We start from the raw sequence: 25,713 nt of genomic DNA, 5'->3' as shown, positions 1-25,713 counted from the left end.
CCTAACTCAGAAATGCGTGATTCCGACTGCGTTGGAACCACAACGCGACGAACGAAATTTCTCATGAAGACCACTTCACCCAGAATTTCCATTAAACCTTCAAAAAATGGCCATAAAGTCATTGCCATTGCATGAACCTGTGAAATCACAACTTTAACAGTATGAAACCTTCACCTGCTGCTTCGGGCCTTCACTAAACACTTTATAAGGACCTAATACACTATCAAATGGTGTCCCACCTTTCCGGATGCCTCTATAACCCTGCCAAATGACCAAAATGCCCTTGTTACTGTGACGTTACCTTTTCGTGTTTCCACAAGAAGAAGAAGAAAATAAATAAAAATAAAAAATACAAAAGGAAGGGGAAGAGAGACTATGAAAACAGGTTAAAGTTCAGTTTGTTGGCAGAATCATAAAAAATGTGAAAGTCGATGAGTATCGGTACGTATCTATAAGCTAAGTGTAAGGGAGGTGTCATCACCTGAAGGGCATCCTCTCTAGAGTGCTCGCGCCCAATGCACATCCGATAGCTGGAAGCACTCAACACACATCCCAAGTGCTGCCCAGTTGTCGGATGCCCGCTGGAGAGGATCTGGGTCCTCGTCACCTTATTTTAGTAGTCACTCACAAAAGGAACAAGTTAATTGGCACTAGATGTCATTTCCTTATTTTAGCAGTTACTCTGATGATACAACTGTACAATTTAATTTGGGTAATATTCATTAAGACTTTGAAAATTGTCAGACCTATAGTGTTGACCAGCGGTTAGATGCGTCCCCACCTTATTTTAGCCATTGCTGACAAAAGGAAAAAGTGAATTAATTGGCACTAGGTGTTATCACCTTATTTTGGAAAATATTCATTAACAATTTTGAAACTGTCAAAGCTTTATATACATGGTGCTTCTTAGCCAATTTAGCTGTAATTTCCTTTCACCTTCTCTCTTGTACGCTACATCCTTTCCATTTCTCAAAAGATAGATTTGGCACTAGCTCTCTTCTCCTTTCCTTCTCTAGGAATAGATGATTGTGCTGTTTCAAGATCTTTTGGGAGGGGATGATTGTAGTTTGTAAAGGCAATATATTCTGCTTATCAAGAATATTGTTGGAAGTATTTTTATCATTTAGATTTGAAGAGAGTTCGTGGGTAGAGGAAACTGGTAAAGACATCTATTGTTTTTATGGTCATGTAGATACTCGTATACCTCACAAGCTTGCAAGGTCAAGAATTATTCAATTTTGTTCAATTAAATTCCCAATCATATTTCAAATATTTACTTATTGGATTGTTAGTGATACAAATCTGCATCAATGGTCTATGTTATAATTGAACAATATTGTGATGATTCTTGACCTTGCAAGACCTTGTGGGATCACGAGGAAGTGTTCTACCACAGAAAAACAACATTCTTGCCAGTTCCCCTATACCACGAGCTCTCAAAATTCTGTATCGTGTCATGCATCGAGTAGGCTGATGAGGTGATTGAGTAATGTTTGCTTGATTTGTAGCTAGATCTTTGTTTTTTTCCCTTAGGACTTAATATAAAAATTGATTTGTCTATAGTAGTAGTGCCATGCCTAACGGGTAAGATGATGCCATTGTTAACATGTAGTGGACTTGCTTAATAAGGGTATGCTACTATCCATTAAGCCAAACCCGAAAAGGTTTTTTAAATTCCTGCCATTTATGACCCTTTAGCGGCGGTTTTTTAAATCACTACTGCTATGTACTAGAAGTCGATAACTTTATCATTAATTTTGGGAAGGCATAATTTTATGATCGTTTGTCAGTTTGGGCAATGTGATCACTCGTTTTGGGGTAGCTCATTGAAATCTATGAGACGGAATTTGCCGCGATTGAATATCTAGCCATTACTCTTATGCATTTGATCACATTAGGATACACTTATCTTTATTGCCTTCACATCTACCATTTGCTATCTTAGTTGACACTCAAATTTTATAGACATGCTCTCTGTATCGCCATCTAAAAGTTGGGTACTATTAATATCAAATTGTATTTTGGTGATTACTAACATTTGTATTGAGATCTTGGAGCTTAACATGTACAAATTGCCAGAACAAGCTAGATGATTAGTGCTTCACCACCTGTCAATTCGTCTCACGCATCAAGACATTAAGCATCAACAAGCCACGCAAGCCAAATAGGTTACAAAGCAAAAGAACCCAAGTGGCAACCACTCTTCATCAAGCTTCATATGGAATCAAGATGAAGATTTCAAGAGTACCTATTCAGTTTTCTTAGATTTAGGATTTTTTTTATTACATGATGTAATATTGTAATCCTATGTTGTAAGGTTATGAGAATATATGAGGCCCTAGATACTAAGATTCATATATCTATCAAATTGACACAAAAGATTATAGCCCTCCCGGGATTGGGAACTTGATCAAACTTGCCAATCCATATGATCAGTTGCTATTACTACCTACACCTTCGATTTGTTGATTAAATTAAAGATTCTAAAGGTAATCTCGTTTTTGAGATTCCGAGGATTACTTTATGTGTTTGCAAAACATGTAACATTATTTTTGTTATACTTCTAATCCTCAGGATCCTCACAGATTGGAGTGTTTGTTTACTCTTGTCGTATCCATATTTGAGAATCAAATGTTATTGTGAATATTGGTTTGAACTGAGAGCGGGTGAATCAGTTCGCTTAATTTTTTACGTTTTCTGCAAACAACATAGTCACTTACAGTCTTACCTCGCACCACCAGAATGTGACCAGTTCTACTGAGACTTTAAAGCCACTCTGCAAAACAGAGATTAGTCTCCAATATATAACAGTAGACAACGAGACAAGGTGGTCCACCTCATAGTATTGTGAAGGCTACGTCCACGGATCCTCACATATAACACTATATTTTTTTTATTTCTAATCCTCGGGATCCTCACATATTGGAGTCTTTGTTTACTCTTGTAGTATCCTTATCAGGGAATCAAATGTTATCTTTCCTAGCTATGCTGGATGAAATTAAGGATTGCTTATAAAGCACCTCGTCATTATGGTACCTGACCCTTTTCTTCAAAATTTGTGGGATTTCGTTCTTCAGGATGTTGTTCACTTTGTACATAATTTCTTAACTAGAAAAGGTTCCACACACTTCCCACTCTCTCTCTCTCTCTCTCTCTCTCTCTCAAAACCCTCTATTGTAAGATTCAACCCTCCTTCACCAAAATTAGTACTATGGCATCGAAGGGAACCCTCTCCCTTACTTTACCTCTTTTGTACTCCCCTTTGGTACGAATCATACCTTTATATCCTTAGTTCCTAAATTGGAAAATGTTAACTAACCAGAGGCATTCATACCTATTAGTTTGTGTACTGTTGTAGCTTATAAAATTATTTCTAAACTATTGGCTAAAATTCTCCAAGGTCTTATGAATTAGTTCATTTCATTGTTTTAATCTGCCCTTATCAAAGGAAGGCGGATTTCGGATAACATCATTATCTCCGATGAAATTATTCTTTATATGCGGCATTGTATAGGCAAACAAGATTGGGTGCTATTAAGATAGATATGTGCCAAGGCCGATGATTGGTTGGAATGGAGATATATTTGTGTTCTTTTTTAATATTTGGGATTCCCTGAGCATTGATGTGATTAATTAGTTATCTCCTATCTTTCATTTCTTACTCTATAAAAATAAAGGAGCTTCTTTTAAATTTTTTTGGGCTATCTAGAGGGATTCGGCAGTGATGTCCCTTAAGTCCATATCTTTTTATTATAGGTATAATTTTTTTTTTGGCACCTTCTATCCACATATAGGAATTTTAATACGTTTAAAGGAGTGAAGATTTCTAGATATGTTCTAGAGATCTTGCATTTGCTTTTTGCTAACGACACCTTTGTGTTTTGTTATGCAAAGTTTAGTGATGTCAATCAATCCAAGCCATTCTTCAACTTTTCGAAGGCCTAGCTGGCCAACAAATTAATGTTGGTAGAAGTTATGGCACCATCTTGGCTTGAGAGTAATATATTCTGATCGATTATATTTTAAGGTTTGTCCCTACCTATCTTATGTCCTGCTTTCTCTTTCCTAAAAAGATCTTAATGAAATTAGATTTAATGTCAAATCTAGGCGGGGGAAATGAAAGATCATGATAAGATTTCATTAATTTATTGGGCAAATGTGTGTAAACCCAAGAGTGAAGGGGGTCTGGGGTTTAGATTGAGCAATATTCATAATGAGGCTTTTTTAATTAAACTTGGATGAAGAGTTCTTAATAACCCTCCTTCTTATGGGGTTAGGTATTAAAAGCTAAATATTTTCCACAATCTAGCATTTTTTTTTATGATTTTGCTATAAAAAAGGGATCTTGGGTATGGAACAATATCTCACATTTTTCCCACACTAAGGAAACAAGAATGTTGGAAAGTGGGTACTCGGTCATCTATTGGTATTTGGAATGATCCATGGATACCTTGTTGGTCACATGTATCTTGGTTTGAATATGCCTAATCATACTCAACAAACTAATAGAGTCTATAAGGTAATTATTGAAAGGAATTGGAATTTTGCTTTATCAACTCACAATTTCCTTCTTTAGTGTTGTATCAAGGATTTTTAGGGTTTCCTTAGCTGCATCCGGATGTGAGGATTTTATATTTTCTCCATTAACTAAAATTGAAATGTTGACAACCAAAGTTGCAGCAAAATTATGTCCATGCATTATGAATGCGTCAGTTCTCAATTTTCAGATTCTACTATGCATCTACATAGGCCAACTGTTTGATCACTTTTATGGAAAGCTAAGATTCACCCTAAGTTTAAGCCTTTAAATTGCTTAATGGCAGAAGTTTTCATGCACGGCCATGTATGTGGCATTTATATGTCCATTCAAAATGACCAAAAACACCCCTACCCTCTATGGGACAGGCTCTATGGGAGGAATCTCCCGTGTGCGAGTCCTGTCCCTTTGCTTAATAATGAGTTTGCTACAAAAGCCTATTTGTAGTTAAAGAGAATTTGTTTGATACTTATTTTTGTCTTGTTCTTTTATTAAAAGGATCTAGGCAGTAAGATTTTTGGGCTAAGGTTGGAGTAAATGTCAATCTGTTCAATCGACTCCCAATTTGATGTGAATTATTCTAATGATTCTGCATAAGGTGGATAAGCTTCAGTAATATATATAAAGTACCAATCAGGAGACTCGAACTCGAGACCTCCTGGTGAGGATGGGCATGAAGCGTACCACAGCTCACCAACTGCACTAGGCAGCTGTTGCTAATTGCATTTAATAAAAAAAAGTTTGATATTGTTTCTATGGACATTGGTATATAGAGAGCGGTATGGAGGTAGAAGCACAAGAACTGCAAAAAGCAAGACAATTGGGAGCCACAACCATAGGCGTTTGGACTGGCTGCTAGTGTTTAGTGGACCTGATGGATCAGAGCATGTGAAGTCCAACCATAGGAATTATTTACATTTCTTTTGAATATTGGGAATATATTGAAATAATTCTCTAGTGCAGCTATTAAAAGGATTTTCTGACTCATATCCTTGACCCATATGCTAACTTTAAGGGTAGTTACTCACCCACCACCCCCCCCATCCCCCTCCAAAAAAAATCTAATTTTATGGGCAAGGCTGGATAAAGTTAGTTTGTCTGCAATGGAAGATGTGGCATTTTTGTTTCTTAGATTCGATCTGGTCATGTGGCTTGCGTCTCCTGGCTCCTCGACACGAAGTGCGCAAAAATACCATACTCTCCCAAGATGATGCTTGTACGCATGCACCCATTGGCCAATGACGCGTGCGGACTCTAGGGACCTACGCAGGGATCCCTTTGCCATACATATATTATCCCTTATTTAAATAAATTAAGGACCGTTGCTTGATTCTCACTCCCCTCTTTAACTTCCAATTGGAGAAACATCAATCAGGTTCGTTTGTTCGATTTATTCTTTTCCTCATTTTGATATATTCGATCCACATAATCTAATTCAAGGCTTAATTAATCGGGAAGGCTTGGTTTCTTATTTCTGTCTGCTCTTGTTGATTGGGTGTTTTTTCTTTCTTTTGTTTTTAAAAATCTCTCTCTCTTTTGATGAAGGAATTGAGAGTTTTGAAATTTGAAATCGAGAATGATCTTGGTAGCAGAGCCTGAATTCAGATATCTCTTTTGAATGTTTTTATATTATTTTTAATGCAGTGATACTAACAACTGGTTCCATGGTCTAGCGGTTAGGACATTAGACTCTGAATCTAGTAACCCGAGTTCAAATCTCGGTGGAACCTTCTTTTTTCCCCTACTTACATCCATTTTTGTACCAACACATGAAAACTTGTGCTTTTCTTAAGCAAGAAAATCTCCTACTTCATCCAATTCGTTTCCCAAAATTTATGTGTTCTGGGTTTTTTGTGGCTTGCTTGAATTTTTGTTTTTTATGGGTGCAGTTGTCAAAAGCCCATTGACCATCAAGGCCCCACAAGGAGGCAAGGGAAGATCCACAAGGGATCAATATGGTACTCACATGGGCTCCACTTCTTGGAAAACAAGTAAATGTGGAATTGGAGTCGCTAAGGAGACTTGAACCATCGATCAAGCTCGCAGTTCTCCCAAGGGAGTAGCAAATCACCAGGGCAAGCCCTGGATCGACACAGTTCTCCCCGCAGTTCTACCTTGCTTGATTAGCTCTTCGTTAGTTCGTTTGATATAAAGATAGTAATAAATTCATAGAAGCAGTGTGTTGTGAGTAAAGTTCTTAATCTCGGGATCGGGATCGGTCTACGATGAAACCTATCAGATACCAATCTGGATCGGTCAAAATCGTTCTGGATCGGTCTAAAGTAGAAAATATCTCGATTTTATTGGATAGGTCCTGGAATCGGTTAGTATCAGTCAGAAAAATATTAAAAAATTAAAAAAATATATAAAAAAATCTTAAAAAATGATAGTCTCAAGGTTTGTAGGGGATTAACCTTATCTACTACCACCATTATCGTCAACTTATACCCTAATCCTTATTTCGTTGTTTAACTTATCTTGATTTACTTCCTTAACCTCACCCACTACCACCATTATCACCACTTTATCCCTATTTAGGGTATGTTTTTATGGAATTAAATCCTACTTTAATCGATTACCCAATCTAAAAGGGTAATATCCCCCTTTTTTTCTCTTGGATTTGAGACTCCCAAATCTCCCAATCACAAATCTGGGTTTTAAAACCCTAACCACCTAATGTAATGAAGTCTCCAAGGGATGAAATCAATGTTTACTTCGAATAAATTTTTCCTTAATTGATTCCCCAGTAAAAAAATGGTAAGATCCCCCTAATTTTCCGTGGATTTGAAGCTCCCAAATATGGGAATATTTGCTTCAAAGGTTCGGGACAAAAAACAAGGAAACATGTTTAACCGTTTTAGTCATATGTATTGGATCGAATCAGCCGATCCCAACGAGTTACCCGATCCAACCACCGTTCCATGAAACCTAGATAGGATCAGCCATATCTTGGGATCGTTCATGACTGATACTGATCTGATCCGGCTAATATCGGCCGATCCGATCCGAGATTACGAACCATGGTTGTGAGTCTTGTGACCGAATTAGTAAGAAAACTGAAAATCAGACTCTTATTCACCACATCCTCTCCTTCCTTCAATTAAATATGTCATAACAACCAGCCTTCTACAAAAAGGTGGAGATACCTTTGGGGAAGGGTGGAAGGATAGAAGGTTTTGGGTACTTGGAAACGATTCTTACGGATTCCAGTCCATGGGGGTGAATCCTAGAATCGTCCCATTTACGAAATGGTCCCAAAAACTAGAATTTGGACCTGTTTAATAGTGGGAAAGGTCCGATTCTGGTTACTTAATGGTTCTACGCACTCAAAGTCTCAAATACTCAAAGTCTCAAATAGTACGTCAAATTTGTATAAAATTCAGAAGTATACAAATAAATTTCCCAACCTCATATAAATAATTGAATATATTCTTAAGCATAAAATAATTAATGACACTCCTTTCATTTTTGTATTTATTATTTTATAATTACAATATAACTGTTATATGAGTTGTAACTATTAAGCATTAATTAATTTCGAATAAGTAAATTAGGCATGTTATACAGGTCTTAGTAGATCTGGTTCTAGCTGGTTCCTTATTGGGTTTTTAGTTCTGGAACCATTCAGAAACCCGTCCCAAAACCATCCCATCCCATTTAATAATCGGTCTCAAAACCAGTTCCCAGAACCATTCCATTTAGTAATGGGAAGGGTCGGTTCCAGGTTTTAGCGGGATGGTTCCCGGTTCTGGACCCAAATTGACATCCTTACCTTTGGGCTTCTGTTCCAAGTCTACATTTCTATGGCTTTGTATTCTCCCATAGACTAAAAAATTTTCAAATTTGTGGGTTCATCTCTGCTTTTCGTCAAAAAGGTTAGGCGATACAGAAATTCTGCCTTAGATTCAGTGATTACTACTGTGATACCTCCCATGCCTTAAAATGGGTTTCTAATGTAGGGAATCATAGTGTATAGAAGCTCATCATCTACTATTCTCCAAGTGAACAGTTTGAGCTTCCCATCATCTAATTTTCTCAGAGATCTCTCTGATACAAAAGTTAAAATGGTATCTGCACAGAAAATTCAGGTATACTATCTCTTTTCTTGCTAATCATCTTATTTGAGAGCTTCTTTATCAATTTAAACTTGTATTGTTAATTCTGGACCCTAGGTTCTTTTGATTCTTTCATGGAATGTATCATCCATTTGCTCTGCAGCTGCTCTTTGTGGTTTCCAATATGTTAGGATCATTCCCTAAATGCTCTTTGTGGCTTCAAATACGCTAGTATCATTCCCTAAATTTTTCCATCACTAATACTCAGGTTTCCTGATTATATTATTGCTCCCATTATCCCATTGTTGCCTAGCACTGGTCCAACAAGGAAGAGACCTCTGAACCACAAATTGCACCTTTTGTGTATGTTATTGATGACCTCAAGGATTTTAAGATAATGGGGTGTATGGGTAACAAGGATGAACTTGTCCCTGTTAAGTTTTTCCTTGAGAATTCAAGTCTTCTGGAGAGGATAACAAATAGAACCCTCCAAGCTGTTAATTGAAAAACTTTGAGATGCAAGTAATGTTGTTATGTTCATGTAGAAACTTGTTTTACCAAAAACAAAAATAGTTCATGTAGAAACTTGTTATAGGAGATATTCTCTTAAACAAAAATTATGGGCATGGGGAAAATAAGGAAATGGGGAAAAAAGGGATGAGAAATGGAAATGACAAATTAAAGATGAAACTAAAAAGAAAAAAGTTAAGATGAAAGAGGGACAGCCTATATAACTATGACCTGATCACCTGAACTGATTAAACATGAACAGACAATAGAGCTAATTAGAGATCAATCATTATAGAAAACACCCTTCCATAGGGAATACATAACTCATTCAACACATCATTATGAGCATGGGGAAAATAAGGAGAGAATTTTCAATCACCCAAGATGAAGAGAAGCTCTTCATCAACCATGATATGACCCTATAATTAGACTTTATTAACTCCAGCCCCTGTTGTGCAAAGTCAAAAACACCCTTCACGATTCAAATCCAAAGGTTAGATATTGGAGGTGAAGGAACTCGGTCTAAATAAGGAAGGCACAAACACTATTTAAAATTTGGAGGTTGAGAGGAGGGGGAGGGGTGAGGAGAATCTAATTATAGACAAATGTATATACATTAATTTTACTGTTTTAACTGTGTAGGGAAACCCCACTTTCTGGGGAATAATTTCATAATTCCAAACCCAAATTAACTGTAGTCAACATGCCTGACCAACCTGATATAACCCCATCTGCATTCATATCCACACTAAGTACCCCAATGGAAAATGATTAAGCAACCAACTGAAGACTTTGTCATTAAAGCAACCCCAAAAAGTTTCCTACTATAGACTTGGTCCCACCTGTACCAAATGAATTGAACAAAGCAAAGAAGAAAGCAATGAAATGGCTTTGGGAACTGTCCATGAGAACACCAAAAATAACAGGGGATTGGATCTCTTAAATCTGCTTTAGCGCTTATAGAACACTATATCTCTGCTGCAATTGTCTTTGATTGCATCCTCCAGACCCTTCACCCGGTCATAATCAACTTTGAAAGTGATCATGGTGCTGCTGTCTTTACCAGTATCATAATCCTGCTTGATATCCTCAACTTGAAATGATTGTAACTGTTAAACACCAAGCAGCAGTTCAACGCAAACATAAGCTGAAAGAGAACTGTCATCATATAGCATGTGTAAAACTAATGCAAGATAATTTCACAATTATAAATAGCCAAGATAAACTTATGCAAGATAAATTCACAATTATAAATAGCCAAGTTTATCCAAGTGACACCAACTTACTCGTAACTTCTATTCAATATCTATTGTAAACAGCAGACCAGCTACTAGTCGAACTAATATTATGAGAAATTGCTAGTAGATCAACATATGTTAAACAAGAGTATTAGGCAGTAAATGATGGAAGCACAATCCAAATAGAAGATGTTACTTTCCTCATAACGTTAAAAGCATTGCATAATTTCCACTAGTAACTTTACCAAGAAAAAATGGCCAGTTCTAAGATGCCCAAGTGAAATCAGTTGAGAACTTCTGGTTCTTGGGATGTCTTTTAGCACCATTATGCATCAATTTACGAGGGCCACTCGTCAGTTTAGCCCGAGTTATTATGGCCAATATCACATCTGCAAATTCTGGCATGGGATTTATATTTAAAAACCCCAGCTTCCAAAAAGGAGAATATGTGTGTAAGACTGTTCATTTATTGTCTACAAAACCTACTTTTCCAATATTAAATTTGAGTAATGCAGAGAAAAGAAAAATAAACCAACAATGGATAATGTTCTGTAAATCAGGTAATTCAAAATATAATATGATAGAGAAAGCAAAATAAACCGAAATGGGTCACATTTTTGTAAATCAGGAAATTTAATGTAAAATAATTCGATATAATTCAGGCAGAGGATGTTCATTAAATGGCAGAAAAAGACATTATATAAGCTAATAGCAAACTAAATATGAATAGCCTAATGTGATTCCATCACAGCAGACTTTAAGGTAATTAGGCTTGGAACAATCTAAAAATGGGTGCACATTCGGGGAAAAAAAGGAGATTTGATTTGCCCATTTAGTTGGGATAAGGCTGAGTTATTGTTGTTTGGTGTCTCGAGGGAAAATTTGTATCCGAGTCCCTATCCTCCTGTTTAATAACTTTACAGGTTGATCCTCTGCTGCTGCTGTTGTTGTATCATAGCTAGTGTATTCTAGTCTGAGTATCAATAAATTTTATCTGTAATTTATCTTTAAAACATGAGAGGAAAGGGAATAAATTTCTTTATGAAAGGAACTCAAGTTTTACCACAATCACAGGATTTCCATTTGCAGCCATGTTACATGGAAAGAGAATAAGTGCAATAAAGGTGGAAACAAGACGTTATTGGAAATAGAAGTGCACCATGCAAGTTACATCTTCGACACAACAACCCAGCTATATGTATACTAAGTTGGAAATGAATTATATCATATGTAGTATAGTTCTGGAGAAATCTTGGGCTATGATTGCTACTACTTGCCAAAGGAAACAGGTTTATCATCATTAATTTGATCGACATGGAAGGAAAAGAAAGAAAACAGGTTTATCACCATTAATTTGACCCACCCTGAAGGAAAAAAATGGGATTTTGTTTTCTAGGTCCTCTTAATCATGATGCAAACATCTTTTTCTCCAGCAGTAACCTAAAACCATGGGTGTAGAAATGATAAGGGGGCAAATTCTACCAAATTAGGGGCCACAGAAAGAAAATTTCTTGACAAGTGACTACCAGGAGAATGATTGCCAATAAGAAAAAGTAATCAATATCAAAGGGTAAAAATAGAATGATAATTACTAAAACAAGTTATTACTCAAGCATCCAAATTGTCACATATTCAATTTTGATCGGCACGCAAGGATAATAATACAATACCACATGCAACCCTCACCTGATGGTATACAACCCCAAATAGATCAAAGGGCACCTCAATACCAATAGGAACCTGCAATGAAACAATTTTGATAAATATCTAAAATAAAATTATGTACATCAGCAAAGCATCTTTCGGTTATAATATTTTTATTATAATAATTATGCATCTGGGGTCTGGTCTGTAGTGAGACACTGGGATCTGGTACTGCTGGTTAGAGACCAAATGAAGAGAGTGACAAGAACAGGAATCTTCAACACTTAAATAGGCAGCCTAAAATAGGTCCGTGTACTCACCATGACACCGTCTTTCAAATGGCAAGTGGTCATCAGCACAATAGAAACCTTATTTTATGGCGACTTTGTAATTGAATATTTTGATATTTTAAATATTGGTTTAAGTAAATTATGTTGTGAACCATAGATTAACGTGGGCAATGTAATGCATGGCCCATGTCGAGGTTCTCCCACACAATGGTTTGTAAGGGAAAGCTATGTCATTGCTCAACATAGCTGAAGCACTCATCCACCAGTGAAGAGATCTGAGAGACTTGTATAGAAAGCCTTTTCCCAAATTTAGAGTCTCAACAACAATTTAGACATTAAAGAACATGGAATAGCAATAGGATATAAAACAGTAATAACTCATCCTACTTTTGATTTCACTTCACAAGTTGAGGCACTTTTTAAGCAGTCCATGGTTATTCCTCCGTAAGCCCTGACTAATCCTCCGGTGCCTAGTTTTATCCCTCCAAAATACCTGAAATTTAGATAAGAAAAGACACAGTGAAGAAACAATACTATACATTGACCCATTAAGCAATAGTTAACCACCCAATATGGGAAGTGAAATTAATGATGCTTACCTTATTTCCTACATCAACATCATTGAAAAGGATTCAAGTTGACAAGTATTGGAATTTTTTTTTTTTTTTCCTTTTTATTTTTAGGAGGTGGTTAACTATATGGGTTAGGACAGAGGTGGTGTTGTTAAGGTTAATTGTTAATTTGCTATTTTTGGCTATTTTTGCTTCATGCAGAGTTTCGAGTTATTTCCAGCAAGACAGTAAACAGATGTTGGGGTTTTTGCCATCATATGATGAATACTAAAAAGGAATATGGATTTTTCAGATGATGACCATTTTATCTGTTTCTAAATTATTCCATTGCATATCATAACCATCTGATACTGAATTCCCCATTGATGCTCATACATGTATGTCTCAAATACAAAGGGGGTGCAGGTTAATCAAAAACAATGGGGAGAAAAAGCTAGAAATAGAGGGTAAATATAAGAAGCTGCCGAGGACACTTGATATAAGACTTAGTTGGTATGTCTCAGTTATATCAGGCCAGCATTGAAGAAAACTAATAAGTGAAGCAATGAAATCCAGGACGCTCACAACACTGAGTTCAGGATAAAATATTGGATGTTAAAGCGAAAGTATAACAAATTAAAAATTCAGCTACGATACGATTTTCGAAGAGTGAATAAAAGGAGGGGTTAGATAAGAGAATGGGGTTCAGTAAATTATATTGATTTGCATGATCAAACAGACAAACACAGCATGAAACTAACTAAACATGTCGAAGAAAATTAAAGCAAATTATACAAAATGGACTACGACATGCAATATTAGCTTGATTTGCCCAAATTAAACAACCATTCATGCCAACAGAAACTTTAACATAAGAAATTATTAATATGAGAACTCCATTGAGAACTATGATTTCTTCCCCACATGGTTTCTCCTATAATATTCATTGATCCAGCACTTTGGGATTTAAAGAACTTTTTTCGGCCATAGAGGCAACCTGAGCATAATAATTTTTAATCTCACATAGAAACTTAAGTAACCCACAAGTTTCTTTATCCATCAAATGGCCATGTTCAAATACTACCTTAGGTATATTAGGCCAGAAGTGGGGGAAAAAAAAAAAAGCGCTTAGAAATGGGAGATTTTCCTAGAACTAGGGTCTCGGTATGTAGTATTAGGAAGGGATAAAACAGAATAGCATTCAAAGGTAAAAGATTAGGATCTCAAGTAATGGCCGTACTCTACTATTAATCCCAGAGGAGAGAGAGAGAGAGGGAGGATGCTAGTGCGCCAGAAGAAGCAAGCAAGTCCTTCTGCCCCTATTTGAGTAAGCTAATCTTAGAGCACTGTTGCGCTAATGCACAACAATCAAACTCCTGCACATGCTAAGCAATCAAAATACTGTGAGGGCTTCCGTAGATTAGGCAGGGATAGAAGGGAGTAAATTTCAAAAGGCAAAAGATTAGGATTTCATAACAAAAAAGATGGTTGAAAATTGAAAAGTAGTTAATGGTTCAGAAATTCGGCGAAGTTTTTAACTGTAGACAATAGCATTAGTCAAGGCCTTCACATTGACTCAAAGAACAAAGAAGGGATAGAAGCATCGTTTTTAAATTTTATTACAATAAGGCACCTTCACATTGACTCAAAGAACAAAGAAGGAAAAGTATCGTTTTTAAATTTTATTACAATAAGTCCTATTATGTCATGTAGGATAATTTCCTTGTTCACTCATAAATGCAAATGGGATTTTGAAGGTAATGGGTTAAGGTAATAACAAACAAGGATAGTTACCCTGCCCAACACCAACTACTTAGCCCAATCATTGTATAGTTGAACAATAAACAATAGTAAAATGTAACTGACGTGGGACTATTTCCCAACACCACTTACTCAGCCCAATCATTGGGTAGTTGAACAATATGGAATGGAACATGTGGATGTTTTTATCAATAATATAGAGTAATTACACTTAAAAAGTATAAAAATAGGAGGCCCAATAAAATTCCTTACTTGTTCAGGACATTCACACTCACATGATCCATTGGTATTAATCTATCTACACAAAATTTACTTGAAATTTGAAGAAGTGTGAGGTCTAGCCTTGAGGTTTGCCTTGAAGCTTGCTTTGAGGCAACAGCCCAGGGAAATACCTCAAGACTCAATCTTTAAGTGCGAGAGACATGACTTGACATAAAAACAAAAAAAACAAAAGGAGATGATTCAGAGTTGTGCATTGATAACACTCATCTCTAAAAGCCTAAATCCAACTATGGATTATATGGTCCAAAGAAGATCACAACTACCATGAAATTAGCCCCCTCATAAATGAGTTAAACGCATAAACAAGTGGAAGGTTTGAAGTCAGAAGTCATTTCAGCATAAGGAAAGGGCATATAAGTAGAGACCATTTTTAATTTCATGATTTAGCGTACCCACAAAATCCACAAATGTCTAGAAGAAACCATCATGACTTAGCCTATCTATGCCACAAATGACTAGATTAACCAATAGGAAAGCAGGGAGAACAAAGATCGCGAAAAAAAAAAATCACCTGATGACAACCACCATGACCCTGTCAATTCCCGATGAAAAAATAGAGGAGCAAATCGGCTTGCCAGCCGTACCAGAGGGTTCACCATCATCACTGCTCCGAAATTGATCTCCAATCTACAAAACAAACAAGGAGAATCGCCCTAAAAAGAAAATTTCTAAAGCTAACTCCTAAGGAAAACTGGAGGCATATAAACATACCCAATTCAGTAAGGTCATGAATCAAACACATGGTGTGCACCAGTAGCGTGTGTAATACTATACCTTATAAGCCCAACAATTGTGAGTGGCTTTGGGATCCCGAACCTACTCCATTCATCCATTCACACACAACCGTTATTTCGATTTTTATCTGAAAATTAAACAAGAGTCTCAAAGCATTTGATTTGTTAAATGGGTTATATCAAAATAAACAGAAGATGGAAAAAAAAACCTGGGCGAGAAATGATCGAGCAGAGGGCTCGTCGGAAATGTGTCCGGCGATCGCTATGAATTTGCTACGTTTAATTTCCTTTTCGAAAGTGGCTTTCTCAGTGACAGTGATGAAGGTTCCTGGATCCTTGTTGCTGCTGGTGCTCACCATGGTTTTTCTGCAAGAAGCGATTAGGAATAGAGAAGGGAAACGTGGGTTTACTTTCAAAAAGTAAGGTGGGGTTACGATAACCGTCATTTAACTCGACCATGGAAGCTAAAACGAAGCAAAATCTTTCAGGCTTTCAGGGAAGAAGGAGAAACATTTAACTCCAGGCATGATTCATCCATGAAAGATAGACATTGAAAGATACATCAACTCGAGAGTCGAGACGAGCGGCTAAGCATCGATTCCCAGCATTACATATCTGTGTAATCACAGAAGGACACATGGCAGGACTTCTGTTGAGAGAAGCAGTTTTACTTTCGAAGCCCAGCTAGGCCATGTCAGCATGTCCACCTGGCTCCACCCCTTACGTTTTCAAGTTGCTTAGGTTTGGAACCGTTGAGATTCAAATGTAAACAGCCCGTGACGTGAAAGAGAGATGGTTTTTAACTTCGAACCCGGACCAGTTTTGCAACTTGTAGCTCAGAAACAAGGACTGGACTCTGTACGTGAACCGACGCCTGCAATTTTGTACGTTTAATCAGTTTTCCTTCAACAACCGGGGGCGTAAGCTTGCAAATCTTGAATGCAATGTTGTCCTTAGCCGAACTCTTTTGACATGGAAATTCCAAAGGGAATACGAAATTATTATTGGGGAAAGAGAACAAAAGAACGCCACCCTCTTACGCAGCGTCGCCCACAAAATAACGTGGGGTCATAGGATCCGGTTCCTCTCCATGAAGTTCAGCGTTTAGGGAGTGCCCAGGGGACATTCAAGGGTTGGGTTATGTCGCACACATTTCGGCACATGCCTAGGAATATGTGCGATACAGCCCAACGACTGGATGCCCAGGACATCTTTATGGGGGTCATTACGCGCATCCTTGTGCAGTGCAGGGGCAAAGTGTGCTATGCAACTGGATAACGTTCTTTATCTTTTATTATTATGGGAGAGCTTTCTCTTTGGGGGAGTCCAGGGGTCATATACGCACAACAACCAATGAGAACGCACTAGCATCTTGGTGACAAAAATTCCTCCTTTCATGGGGCTGGGGCGTTCATTCCCCCCCCCCCCCCAAGAGAGCACATTCTCCCTATGGGGGTAGGAAGGAGTGTGAAACATACCAAATCTTGTAGCTTGGTACTCAAGGTGGCTATGGAGTTCACGAAGGCCTCCATGTCTAAAATTTTGACACCCCAAGCCATTGTTCAGCCAACTTTACTAGCTCTCCCCCCCCCCCCCCAAAATGGAGTTTATAAAATCAGTTGTGATGCATCCTTTTTTCCAGAAGATGGTAGGGTGGGTATTGGTTTTGCCATCAGACATTCATCAGGCAATCCTCTGGTCACAATGTCCTCTCGGATTATCTTCCTTTCAGCTCTTCAAGGGGAAGCTACGGCCATCAAATCAGGGATTCTCCAAGCAATTATAGATTGCTTCGAGAAGCTGATCATTGAAACGGACTACAAGGAGCTTATTTGCATTCTCCAATCGAATGAGAAGACCCCCCCTGCGGAGATCACCAATTATTAAGGACATTCGTTTCTTAATCCCCCATTTGGTAGAGTGCTCCTTTACCTACAATCCAAGGTGCATCAACCATGTAGTTGATGCCTTGGTCAGAAAGGCCTTGTCCTTAGAGTGTGTGACGAGTTGGCCTCTTTCCACCCCATGGCTTATCTACCTTTGTAATCTGGATGTCACGAGTCCTTTACACTCAAATCAATAAATTCCTGCAGTTCTTTCCCCCCTTACCACGCACGAACCGGAAGCTTCTGGGCCCTAGTGAGCCTCAGGCGGGTAGCCCCAAGAAATTATGCAACGACGAAGGTTTGATCACGAGACCTCGTTTCCTGAGGCGAAGTCTCATGTCCCTTCCAAGCCAACTACGCTAACCCCTTGGGGTTATATACGCATCAAATTGAAATGGACCGTATAACCGTTTAACACCATCATCTATCCTCCCTTATTCTTCTTCTCTCTATGCTTTTTATATCTTTATTTCCGTTTTTTACATTCTTTAATTATTTTTTTATTTTTTTATTTTATTAAATATTTTAATCAACTCCTAAATTATCACTGTTATTATTATTTTATTGGGAAGAGCTAATGAGAATGTGCACATAGGCATTGATTTAGATGAGATTTTTGATTTCACTGGGAATTGAACGATCTCTTTGTTTCTTTCTTCCCAGAAGGCAGTGAACCATCCCCCGTCGCTGCAACCCCTCACCCTGCCCTACTACTGCAACCTCTGTAGTTCCGTATGAAAATTTGGGAGAATGTTCTTTGTGCCGTAGTGCAGCCTACGCCTAGACACATGGATAATTTTGACAAACAACACTTGTTTTCTCAAGGACACTGTTTCAAGACTTGAAACTATGACCTCTTGATCACAATAGAGCAACTTTACCATTGCACCAAGACTCGTCCTTGTTATAAGAGGACTAGAAAAAACCATTCTCCAAATTGATCAATGGCAAAATCTTCAAGGCGCCCTAGCTAGCCTCCATGGCAAGTCAATTTGAAGAGTCAAGAGATCATGTCACCGTGTCACGTAGTATATCTCTTCGTTGTTTTTATCATCTCAGTTTCATGACTTTTTTTTATAAGAAAAAAATACACCAAGTACCACACATATTTGACTATATTGCAATAAGTGTCTATTTCCAACATTTATTCAACACCAGAAAACGTAAATATTATCAGAAAAATTCTTTGTACACTTGTTAACAGTCCTCATATTTCTCGGTTATTGATTACCCCCCCCCCCCCCAAAAAAAAAGAAAAAGAAAAGAATGGTGTTATGTTGGCTATTGCGGGTGTAGCATGGAGCTATATGCCAAGGCAGCTTACCCTTAGCGCTAATGTAGAGTTTGGGTTAAAATATTGACAAAGGAAAATAGAAGAGATTTGCTAGCATCACAGTTCCGTTTGGTTGCAAGAGGAATTAGTTAAAGGGAAGGAAAGTGAAATTTTCACATTTAAAAGAAGGAATTTTTGTAATCATTACCCCATGTGACAGTGTCATTAACTTTGCATCCAATTCCTTTTGGTTTAAATTGTAAAATAAATCTTACATGTAAAGTGTATCATTACTAAATATGAAAAGAAATTTAAGTAGTTTATACAATCACATAGGCTAATGATTACAAAAGTTTTTTTTTTAGGTTTGAAAATTTTTCCTTCCCTTTCCTTTAATTTCCCTTGCAACCAAACGAAGCCTACATGAATCTTCATAGAGGTGCATAAAGACTACAATACCATTGCATCTTAGGATATCTAGCGGTTTAATAGTGTTGATACGATATCGTTTGGATTATCGTTGCATGGGAATGATACATGGCTGAATGATACAACGTGTGGTACATACGTGGAAGTAGTTATGTAGAGTTGTTACCGTTCTGGCAAAAAACTGATTTTCCGTAACTACAAGTTGCGTTCCAGGAGTCACTTGTGGAAGATGAAGAAAAAAGACATCGTGAGAGGGCCAAAACTGTGCCCAACAAAGACTTTTCGATGCTTAAGTCAGTTTCCTCGCAACTAAAGGGAATAACAAAGCAATATCTTCAAAATGTGAAGTAGGAATTATAATACCTTGTCCCTGGGGGAGTGCTATTTATATTGATGGCATGGTGGTGTGGATTGGAGATCGAGGATGATCCTTCTCTGATATGGATCTGGCTTGATTTAGTAGTTTCCTTTTAGGAATGGAAACTATTTTGGAGAGTCTGTTTTAGGCAAGCTTCAAGGTATCAATGGTTGGTAAGATTCATTTCCTTAATGGGGAGCTGGAAGCGTAGATCTTCTAAGTCTCCAAGTTATAGTGCATCTTCTTGTCTTTTTTAGAAGGTTTCCATATTCAGAAAGTAGGGCGAGAGACTTCACGGTCCATGTTTCTTATTCCCGTGTTTCCACATGTCTCGTTGTGAGTGGCTAGGGTATTTTACCCATAACAAATAGCGATGAAGTTATTAGGGTTATTGAGAAATTAACCTTTGTGAACATAGATAATCTTGAGGAAGAGAACTTATAACCCTTTCTCCTTCCTCCTTATCAGCATATGTAGAGTTTTCATACATGAAGAGTTTCCATATGATAGTATGAAAACTCTACATACGCTAATACGTCTTGTATTGTATGATTGTTTCTTTTTTCTATTTAATTTATGGGTCAAATGTTCTCTGTGTTGGGGGCATAGGATGTGCCTAGACACATGGAGGTGGGTAAAATGACCACCCTACCCCTTGAATGACAGGCTCATGTGTCTGGCACAGACTGCGCTGCGGCACAGAAAACATCAACCAGTGTTCCAGGAGATTTTTACAGAATTTTTTTATTCTTGGGTTGCTATTAATTTCATGCAAGTGATAATTTAAAAGTATTATTTTCTTCATTACTCTTTTTAATTTTTTAAATGACTAATAATATAAATTAGATAGTTTGATTACACTTGTAAATAATCATTTATGATGATTCTAGGAAAGATAGTGACCGATCATCAAAAGGCATATATATAGCCTGAAGGTTGCTCTCTTAGAACCTGTTGCTTGACTTGGCGTTTAATCCTTAATTTAATCAATTTAGTAGACTAGTCTAGGTGAGCCTATTGGCTACAATATTAAGGCTTTAATCATTAGAGAGTTGCCTTCGTGGCTTCGTTAGATCCCCATCTTGATTTTAGGCTTATTCTCCAAGGTAAAGTGAGTGCAGCTACACGTAGCCAATGATTGTTAAGTGTTATGTTGCTTTGGTCCATGATAAGTACTTCTCAATACTAATTATTTCATTAGATTCTATAGTTGCCACTTCCCTCTTCCTTCACGTTTTGTATCATTATTAATATAGTTTTGAAAACCTTCTTGATATCACACTTCAAGAAGCAATAGAGACGTTTTGAAGATTATTTTATCTTTGATTTTCAGTTTTTTGGTAAGCAAAAGTTTCTATTAATGAAAGTGAGCAAAGTTTGTAGGTACTGGATTACAAGGTTCCGTAAAGCACGGAGTGGAATTAGGCTAAATTGTCTTGCTCAGAACGAAAAAGACTTTGAGTGTTGATTTTTTCAGAGACAAAATGGAAACTACATTCCAAAAAATATGAAGCTCTATGGGAAATGTCTTGAATCACAAGTTAAACAATTAATTGCATGGTTGTGCGTGTTCCCACCCGTGATGTAAGAACAAAGATCCCTACAGTCTCTCCAACAAGAAGGCGATCAAAACATTCAAATATCGTTTCTAATATACCACTACAAATCGCCAGAGCTTCACCCAATAAAATATAACTGATGCACAAGGGCTCAGATATTACCACATGTGCACGACCTAGATTATTTCTAGATTAAAAAAAAAATGCCAATACTTCCTTACTTCTCAAGGGGTGGGGGTTAATAATATTATGGATAAACTTCAATTATTGGTAGACTGTGTGGCACCTACGCCTAGACATAGGCAAAATGACCGCCCCATTGCTCTGAAATAAAAAATCCCACCCTAGTTGAATGCCCACTGTGCACGTTCTCATTGCCATGCAGCTTGACAATGATCCCCCTCACCTAAGTTTACCAGTTCCAGGAGCATGTTAATATCAAAGATGTTTAAGCACCAAACATCTTTCACCTTCAGCCCAATTTTCGTAGCCTAGTGTAATCCAATTAAAAGATCAAAAACTTCAGGTTCCAAAAAATGTCTTGGACGTATAGTCTCAGCAGCGATGAAACTGAATTTGCTCAGCAGCGATGAAACTGAATTTGCCTTGTAACAAAATGCACATAATCCATCTTGTTGAATCTAGGTTCTAAGATTCAAGCCCCTGCACATATCAACAAAGGAAAATCTAAAGTGGGTAAAGAAGTTGATTGAAGGCCAGCCTAGTCATTCATTACATTCATGAAAGTCTTCCATTTGAAAGCAACTGTCATAAAAGAGGTTCTTGTTGTCACGTTGGTCGGCATCTTCTCAATGATCACAATTCCCAAATCTAACATGTGACCGACCCCCCCGAATCCCATTCCCATGGACTTTTGTGGGTAGAAAGTGGATTACATGAAGGAGTGAAATGCGGGTTTGGGAGTTAAGGTTAGGTGGTTTACGTTTGAAAAAATTGAAAATAAAATTGATGAGAAGTGGAGGGAGAGTAGACAATGACAATAGCTACTTCGATAGGATTTGAAACGTAATTATGCTAAAAACCACGTGTTAAAAATAAACTCTCACAAAGTATTACCACATCATAGAAGTGTACGTAGAGGAAAGCATCATCATATGATCTCAATGCCAAACATACTCTAGCTTGATGCTAATAATAATAATGATTCATTTCCTCCCTTTTCGTACACACAATTTGATTTGAGACCCTCCATCACTCTTTCTCTCTCTCTCTTAGGTCCCTAATTTTATTTTATTTTGGAAAAAAACTTTGCCCGATCATGGCTGTTGGGTTCCTCTCCAGGTCCTCAACGTCCAGGGAGTGCCCAGTGAGGTATCTAATAAAGCTGGGCTGCTGGATATGTGGGGATGTGTATTCGATGCGTATTCCTTCGTGTCAGTAACCCAATATCGTTGGATGCCTCCTTGGCACTCCTTGGGCGCTAAACCAGCTCTCTAATGTTATTGGTGATGAAACCTGATTTTCAATCCAGAAAGTGGTTTAGAGTATCTTCGACAGATCATTTTGGCCTCGAAATGAGCTCGAATGGCTTAAAAAGTGCATATGTCATCGTCAAATGCCTTTGACCCCTGTAAGATTCGTCGAGACCTTCGTATCGATATGTATTTCGACATATGTTCAGTTTTGATCCAACCCTAACTGAGTAGTCATTTTTGGGTTCTAGGGGCATTTCTATAATTTTTTAGGTTAAGGCTTCTTTATAAAGTGTTCTTATCTCATTGAGAGGGTAAGGTGAGAAGTTGAGAGTTTGTAACCTTTTTTTTGGTAATCGGGAAATTTATTGATGAGAGGGGTGAGTACAACCAGTGACATCAGTCACACAAACGTTTCAGAGATCGTGAAATTCATTCTATTGCTCGACCGTGGATGTAGCTTCTCATCTTGGGGATCAATCACGTAAATCCTCTGTGTTGTGTGTTTGTATGTTGCTTCTTTTCTTTCAATTTTTCATTTTTTTCTACAAATCGCCACTTCCGGACGTTGTTTCTTAACACCTAGTCATGTGGCCTATGCCCATGTCAGGTATGTGCAAAATTATCACTCCACCCCTAGTGAATTAAAAAAATCTATCCATATTGATGTCATTACGTGCACTCTCGTTGGTCCTTGCACTAATGTAGGGTGGTGTGATATAAAAAAAAGAAAGTTTTCCTCTACCACAAGGTTCATTACATCACCCTAGAGTCACAACTCACAAACCATAAGATTTTTGCATATTCTCAAAAATACCCTTCAATACATTAAACCCACGGCCAAGGGATTTTCCCCCTTAGACCTTAACTGAAAAGAAAAACTCAGACGTAAATGTGAAAGTGAAACAATGAAAAGCAAACGACAAGAGTAAGAACAATTATCAAAGAATAACTCCCCTTAGCCCCAGTCAACGCATTCTTTCCGTCAAAATGTCTGAGATTTGATTCTCAATATGGAGAAAGCACGGTTAAATGCAACTACACAGGGTGAGAGAGAGAGAGAGAGACATCATCCAGTGCTTCAATACTCCATAGCCCCCAAAAGAGACGACATCAGCCCATCATACGCGTCACTGTCAATCCGCTCACTTGGGCCTAAGACCTCTTCTCCTCAGGGCCTCACCCACCCGGGCCCTGGGCTCTTTGCAATTGGCAATTGGCAATTGGCATCACTCAAACACACACACGCACACCGTTTTCTCTCTCTCTCTATAGGCGGTGAAAGCGGTGAAGGGATGGGCCAAGACCAGAAAAAGGATAAAAATGGAAGACAAGGAAAGCAGAAAAAAATATTGAATTTCTCTCTCTTTCTCTCAGTCTCAGGTGTAGACCCCACCCTCATCTCCACCTCCACCGCCAGTCAGCGGCGTAATTAACCCTTTTCTTCGTTTCCAAGTTCAAACACCTTCCCTTCCATTTCCCCTGTCTCCAATCACTTTTTCTCTCTCCTTCTCTAAACCCCCGGTCCCCATTTCGGCACTTCTCCTCATTTATTTATTTCTTCTATATAAGCTTCGAACGAAACCAAATCCAACCTCTCTCTCTCTCTCTCTCTCTCTAGTCTCTGCGTCGCTATTTGTGTCTGATCACTCACACCCTCTCTTCTCTTTCTCTTCCTTTGTTTGTTTTAGCCTTCTCTCTTATCTTATTTTATGTTATTTTAAGGAGTGTTTCTGTTTCTGTTGTGTTGTCATTTATTGAAAGAGTTTATTTTAAAGAAATTCGAAGGAGATGAAAAGTGAATATGACGAAGGGAAGGGTGGAGGGAGTAACAATAGCATGTTCGCTAAGCTCCACCAACAACAGAAGCTTCATCAGCTGCACCACCACCAACACCACCACGTGGTCACCCCAGAATGTCACCATCCCTCCTCACACCAACCGCAATATCAAACTTCGGAAGATGACGAGAGCCGAAGCAGCGGTGGTGGTGGTGGCGGCGCCACCACTAGAGCCATCGTGAACCACCACTCTTCTGAAGTCACCACCATCACCCCCAAAGGCGACGGAGCTACCATCGAAGTTGTTAGACGACCCCGAGGTCGTCCCCCAGGGTCTAAGAACAAACCCAAACCACCAGTCTTCATCACACGCGACACCACCGACTCCAACGCCATGCGCCCACATGTCCTTGAAGTTCCTGGTGGCCTTGACGTCGTCGACGCCCTCGCACGCTTTGTCCATCGCCGGAATATTGGCCTCTGCGTATTGACCAGTTCCGGTACCGTTGCTAACGTTACCCTCCGCCAGCCATCCGCCACTCCTGGAGCTACCGTCACCTTTCATGGTCGCTTTGATATTCTCTCCATGTCGGCTACTTTGCTTCCACCGGCTTCGTCTTCAATACCCTCTTCTGCTAATGCCTTCAGTATCTCACTCGCTGGTCCGTCTGGGCAGATCGTTGGAGGGTCAGTTGCTGGGTCTCTGCTCGCCGCTGGAACTGTTTATATCGTCGCTGCGGGATTTAGTATTCCTTCTTATCACCGGTTGTCTACAGAAGATGAGTTGCAGAGTCCGCTTTCGGGTAAAGCAGATCAATCTCCGTCTGGTTCTGGTGGTGGTGGCGAGGGAAGCCATGACCACCCAGGTCCACTGCCTGTTCCGGCGGAATCATGTGGGGTGTCAATTTACAGCTGCCATCTGCCTTCCGATGTGATTTGGGCTCCAACCGCGAGACAACCACCACCACCACCTCACTTTTGAATGAATCTTTTTACCAATTTGGACCCCTTTTTTTTTTTTTCTTCTATAAAATCCGTTTGGGTTTTCTTTCTATCTTTCTTACTTTGTTCAACTTGTTAGCTTGTGAATTCAGAATACATTCTCTGCAATTTTTATTTTGTTGGTTTTGTGGTTAGTAAATCATTCCCTTTTTTTTAAGCTTAATCTGTCTTTGTAGTTTGTAGATTTAAAGTGAGAAAGAAAGAGAAGGTAAGGAAGAGAAACAAAATGAGAAGTTGTATTGCTTAAGCAGCAAGCAACTTTCCCAAAATTTCATGTTTCTGGAAAGAAAGAGAAGGCTCACCCTCCTTTTTAATGGGTTCTAACGTCCAAGTCATTCTTTCTTCCTTTCTTTCCTCTTCCTTTATCTCTTGAATTATTAGTACTTAGTA

At 38.3% G+C, this 25,713-nt stretch overlaps 2 protein-coding genes and 1 non-coding gene across 6 annotated transcripts; 2 read left to right on the top strand and 1 right to left on the bottom strand.

Moving 5' to 3' along the window:
• The first annotated feature begins 6,195 nt into the window (after positions 1-6,195).
• Positions 6,196-6,267, top strand: TRNAQ-CUG. Its single transcript has one exon. It is a non-coding gene; the product is annotated as a tRNA-Gln (tRNA).
• Positions 6,268-9,873: 3,606 nt separating this feature from the next.
• Positions 9,874-16,214, bottom strand: LOC122662486 (IMPACT family member in pol 5'region). 4 transcript variants are annotated; one of them, XM_043858135.1, is made up of 7 exons: positions 15,812-16,214; positions 15,643-15,684; positions 15,380-15,495; positions 12,662-12,767; positions 12,027-12,080; positions 11,404-11,438; positions 10,078-10,211 (listed from the first exon to the last, which is right to left on the bottom strand). In XM_043858135.1, exons 1-6 carry the CDS (start codon positions 16,046-16,048, stop codon positions 11,409-11,411), a joined length of 585 nt encoding a protein of 194 aa, XP_043714070.1. In that variant the 5' UTR covers positions 16,049-16,214; the 3' UTR covers positions 10,078-10,211; positions 11,404-11,408. The 4 variants fall into 4 exon arrangements, with proteins under 4 accessions (XP_043714068.1, XP_043714070.1, XP_043714071.1 ...); XM_043858133.1 differs by lacking the exon at positions 11,404-11,438 and having other exon boundaries at positions 9,874-10,211; XM_043858136.1 differs by lacking the exons at positions 10,078-10,211; positions 11,404-11,438 and adding an exon at positions 10,219-10,260.
• A 7,969-nt stretch (positions 16,215-24,183) lies between these two features.
• Positions 24,184-25,333, top strand: LOC122661090 (AT-hook motif nuclear-localized protein 28-like). Its single transcript, XM_043856406.1, has one exon. It carries the CDS (start codon positions 24,332-24,334, stop codon positions 25,301-25,303), a length of 972 nt encoding a protein of 323 aa, XP_043712341.1. The 5' UTR covers positions 24,184-24,331; the 3' UTR covers positions 25,304-25,333.
• Positions 25,334-25,713: the final 380 nt, after the last annotated feature.

The sequence above is a fragment of the Telopea speciosissima genome, chromosome 5, assembly GCF_018873765.1.
Source record: "Telopea speciosissima isolate NSW1024214 ecotype Mountain lineage chromosome 5, Tspe_v1, whole genome shotgun sequence".
In the NCBI taxonomy this organism is placed as follows: Eukaryota; Viridiplantae; Streptophyta; class Magnoliopsida; order Proteales; family Proteaceae; genus Telopea; species Telopea speciosissima.
This window is presented reverse-complemented; position numbering and strand designations above follow the sequence as displayed.